Raw genomic sequence first — 4631 nt, forward strand, 5'->3', positions numbered from 1 at the left:
GCACATGGTGGGCAAGTGCTTCTTGCAAGTCCAATGCTCTTGACTAATTTCTAAGATACAGCAACCTCAGATGATTCCTTCTATTCCAATTTCTATACTATTAATGCAAAACATGTTGTGATCACAAATCCTAGACCTTGGCCTCCTAGTGTTTATTTTAATTTAATGGCAAAGAAACTTCTCACTCCTCTCCAGGATCCAAGCTGTCCTTCTCACAGCTTCTGTCACATCCCTGGGCAGCAGCATGACCACCTGGGAACAAAGCCACCCACGCACACACTGCCGCGCTGCGGTCCGGCTCCGCGTCCTGCCTGGAGAGCCTGCTCCGTCCACACCAGACTGCGGAGAGTCATTTCCGTGTGAAGCCATAATCTTCCCAGCCGGCTCTCGGGGAGTCAAGTCACATCGCGAGAGGCGCGGAAGCCATCACCGCCCATTCAGGGCCCCGTGCCCAGCATGCTAACGAGGCGCAGGCCCTGCCTGCGGCCCAGAGCCGATGCGGGGACATGCCAGGTCAGCTCCCACACCAGCAGGGCACCAGCCCCGGGCCCACCCCGTTTTCCTTTCACTCGGAGCACCCCACACCCGGAAAAGGCACCCTGGTGAAATGCGGGGGTGGCTGCGATGTGCTGCCCAATCTCCAGGGAAAGCAAGACCGGCCAGAGCTCGAATGCGTGGAGGCCCAGGATACTTTGGATTCACACATTTCATACAATCTCATTTACTGTGTTGGTGGGTGCAAGTTGCTGTTAAAAAGATACAACTTGGTACTTAAAAAGATGCAACGTATCCTACAGAATTATGTATCCTGGTAACTCCTTATTAAGCAAAGCTATTGCTTCATAAAAAGCTATAAATGCTTAATAAAAGCTATAAATGTTTATTTGCGTGGGGCATACTTCCGAAACAGGCTTTGCGTTGGTCGGTGACAAAGGACTTGTAGAACAAGAATGAGAACAGAAATAGGAAGAGAAAGAGAAAGAAAAACGCACCACTGGGCACCTGGGTGACATCATCACCAGAAATAAACAACTTTCCCGACAAGGTTTCCATGGACTGAAGCAGCGGTGGCCAACCTTTTGGACCTCACAGACCACTAGCGGTCCACAGACCCGGCTGGCGACGCTGGGCTAAAGAACTAGAGTGAGGCCTGGCTGGTGTGGCTCAGTGGTTGAGCATCGAACTATCAACCAGGAGATCACGGCTGATTCCTGGTCAGGGCACGTACCTGGGTTGTGGGCTCGATCCCCAGTAGGGGGTGTGCAGGGGGCAGCTGATCAATGCTTCTCTCTCATCATTGATGTTTCTCTCTCTCTCTCTCCCCCTCTCCCTTCCTCTTTTTTTTTTTTTTTAAAGAAGCCTGCCCTCTTCTTGCCTTGAGGTTTTTCCTCCAGGAGAACACCCAGAGGAAGTCTTCACATTTCCTCTGAGCACGAGCTTAGCTCTAAGTGTAGGCTCCAGTGCATTTTGTGAAGTTAAATCAGGAAATAAGAGGAAAGAGAGCAGGCACACAGAGGGCCCAGGAACCCAGAAGGTACAAAGGACCAAGCCACACACACACTGGTGGTCAGCCCAGCCAGGACCTCCGCGAGCACATACCCGCGCCCCAGGCGTGGGCCGCCCCAGCCCCTCATCCACGCATGACGACGCAGGAAAATGCAGGCAGCAGCCCGTGTCTGGGCCACACAGAGCAGAATCAAGCTGTGTCTTTCAGCCAGAACGTCCCTGGATAGGTTTCACGCCTGCCTCCAACAAATGAGGAAGGTGACGGGATTATGCAAAGGTGTTACGCTTCCAAGAAAACTGCCTGACAAGGGTAACGTATTAATTCAGTCGGTCCAAGAAGAAAGGAAATGATTAGTGGAAGGGGTAGGGAGATAACGCGGGGAAAGGTAAGGTATTCCTCAGGTCGAATGCGTGGAGAAATCATTAACATTCTTATGACTTGGAGCGGGGTTGGAAGAAAGCCCGTCCGAGAACGCAGAGTTGAGGATCAGACAGAACCATTAGGTCTGCATTTAAAGAAAACCTGAGATGCCTCTTTGCAATCCTCTCCACGGAAGCGAGTGATTGCCTCCCAGACAATCAGGCATCCTGAAGGCGACAGTGGCGCTGATTGCCGAGGGCTCTGCGCGCACCTGAATGGCAAACCGGGAGGCTCCGCCTTCCCTTCTCACGATCTGTGGCCTCGGCCAGATGTCAATTACCACCCTCCTTGGAAGAGCTCCATCTTCCTGTCTTGTAACGGAGCTGTTTTAATTGGGAGCAGCCTCCACTTCTCCCGGCAAGGAGGAGAGAACCCAGAACGGGGAAGGCCTACGGACCGCGACTCGGGGGACAGTTTAATGGTTTTCAGGTTCCGCTCACCGTGCTGCGTGAAGAGGTCACTGTGGATGATCTCAATCAAGCAGTACAGCTTCTGGATGGTCAGCAAGCCCACGGGAACGTTGAGGATGAAATCAGTAAACATTTTGCTGTGAGAATGAAAAAGAAAAGCGTTTAGGGAAAAACGGCGAAATGGTCCAAAGTGTCAACGAGACAGTGCGGAGGGAGACGCAAGGTCATTCAGGGGTCATTAAATGCCACCAGAATGTTGGCTAATGCCCATTACACAATATGGGGCAAAATCTTGTCCCAAAGATGACACTTTAAAATGTCGCTGTTTCATTTCACACCCACTGAAATGGCTATAGCACAAAACAGCGGCCGCCAACCGGGGGTCCGTGCACCACTGGTGGTCCGTGAGGTCTGAAAGGTGGGTGCCCACTGGTATAAAAGACAGGCAATAGCGAGTGCTGGCCGGGACGTGGAGACACTGGAACCCTCGGACCGCGCTAGTGAATGTAAGACAGCGCAGCCACTTCAGAAAACACGTTGGCAGTTTGTCAAAATGTTGACACGTTACCTTCCGAGCCAGCGTTTCCACTCCTCGGCATGTGCCCAAGAGAAAGGAAAATGTTTATCTACACAAAACCGTGCGCGTGAACCGCAGCAACATGGCTCATGGCACTGGGGGAGGGGAGGCAGCAGCGGGAGGGTGCACACACTGCACACAATGCACCCCTACAATTCCCCCATTGCAGGAATGAAACTCTGACACGGCCCTCAACGTGGATGTGCCTTGAAAACATCACGCTAAGTGAAAGGAGACACTCACAATGGGCCACACAGTGTACAACCCATGCGCCTGAAATGCCCAGGAAAGGCCCATCTATCCATGCAGAGAGCAGCTGAGCGGTTGCTGGTGGGAGCGGGGAATGACTGGGAATGGGCAGCAGGGTCTGACTGGGCAATGAAACTGTCCTAAGATCCTATTATGGTGAGGGTCCCACAACTCCGCGAACATACTGGAAACTGTATAATTGAATGCACTAACACGGGTGAACTTTATAGCACATACATCACATCTCAGTAGCAAGGGTGTTAAGAACTTACTTTTACAGATGCCAAAAATACTTCTGAAGGAGGGTTAAAAGAGTTCTTGTTAGTAACCAAAGAAAGGCAAATTAAAACTGTGAGATCCTTCCTCACCAATCACGTTGTCAGAGCTTGATACAGTAATAATTCCAAGTATTGGCAAAGTTTAGAAAGACAGATGCCAATACATACAGGTTTAGTATGACCTTTCCGAGGGCAACTGGCCAATAGCCATTAAAAATCTTTTAAGAGCATGCAAGACCTAGTAATTCCACTTCTGTTTGTGCTAATGATGTAAATAAGGGCAGATGCTACAATTAAGCTATAAAAAATTGTATCCTAGCATATTTCACAATAATTAAAAACTGAACAGCCCTAGTCAGTTTGGGCTCATTGGACAGAGCGTCGACTTGCGGACTGAAGGGTCCCAGGTTCAATTTCGGTCAAGAGTACATGCCTGGGTTGTGTACTTGATCCCCAGTAGGGGGCATGCAGGAGGCAGCCGATCAATGATTCTCTCTCATCATTGATTTTCTCTCTCTCTCGCTCTCTCTCTCCCTCTCCCTCTCTTCCCTTCCTCTCTAAAAATCAATAAAAAAATATTTGTAAAAAATAAAATAAAGAATAAACTGGACACAGTGTACCACCGTCAGTGCAGCCTGGCGGCCTGTCCTCTGTGGTCACGAAGCCTGCGTTGGCCTGGAAGCAGTGCCGCTCACCAACGAGGGCGCCACGAGCAACTGGCTTAGCACAAAATGCGGCTGGTGATAGCTCTACGTCACGCCACTGCTGTCACGATGAACGAATACCATGTGGAAAGGGCCCTGTGGGAGCCTTTCGCGTGTGCAGGAAGCACACAATCGATGTGTCTGTTGTTGGTACTCGGATACGTGACGGCCAGGCGAGGGGGCGCACCGTGAAAGTCATTAGAGGTGATGACGGGACGATGATCCGTGCGGGGCCGACGGGAGGCAGGGACCACGGTGCTGGGCGTTAGGGGTGCGTGCATGTGGGGAGCACAAAAGAACCAGAAGGGTCCAGGGACAGTAAGTGTGATTTGTTCTCCTGTGATCTCCTGTTTCATCCAAACATGAATCAAGTTTCTAAGCAGGAAAAAGGACACACAGAGTCTTCAGTGTCTTCTTCGTTTTTAATCAGCCGAGAAGGTGTGCGCCCCGTGGACCGCACACACTGAGATGGCGGGGGGCGGAGGG

The 4631-nt window shown here is 51.0% G+C and overlaps 1 protein-coding gene across 1 annotated transcript in view; it reads right to left on the reverse strand.

The window, feature by feature from the left end:
* DOCK1 (dedicator of cytokinesis 1) overlaps window positions 1–4631 on the reverse strand; it is a gene marked incomplete at its 5' end in the record, with an annotated part of 274984 nt that overhangs the window by 174627 nt on the left and 95726 nt on the right. The window contains one exon of the mRNA XM_015572582.1: window positions 2368–2503. Coding sequence (XP_015428068.1) covers window positions 2368–2503 — 136 coding nt within the window. The remainder of the gene's footprint in view (window positions 1–2367; window positions 2504–4631) is intronic.

The sequence above is a fragment of the Myotis davidii genome, unplaced genomic scaffold, assembly GCF_000327345.1.
Source record: "Myotis davidii unplaced genomic scaffold, ASM32734v1 scaffold72, whole genome shotgun sequence".
Classification (NCBI taxonomy): domain Eukaryota; kingdom Metazoa; phylum Chordata; class Mammalia; order Chiroptera; family Vespertilionidae; genus Myotis; species Myotis davidii.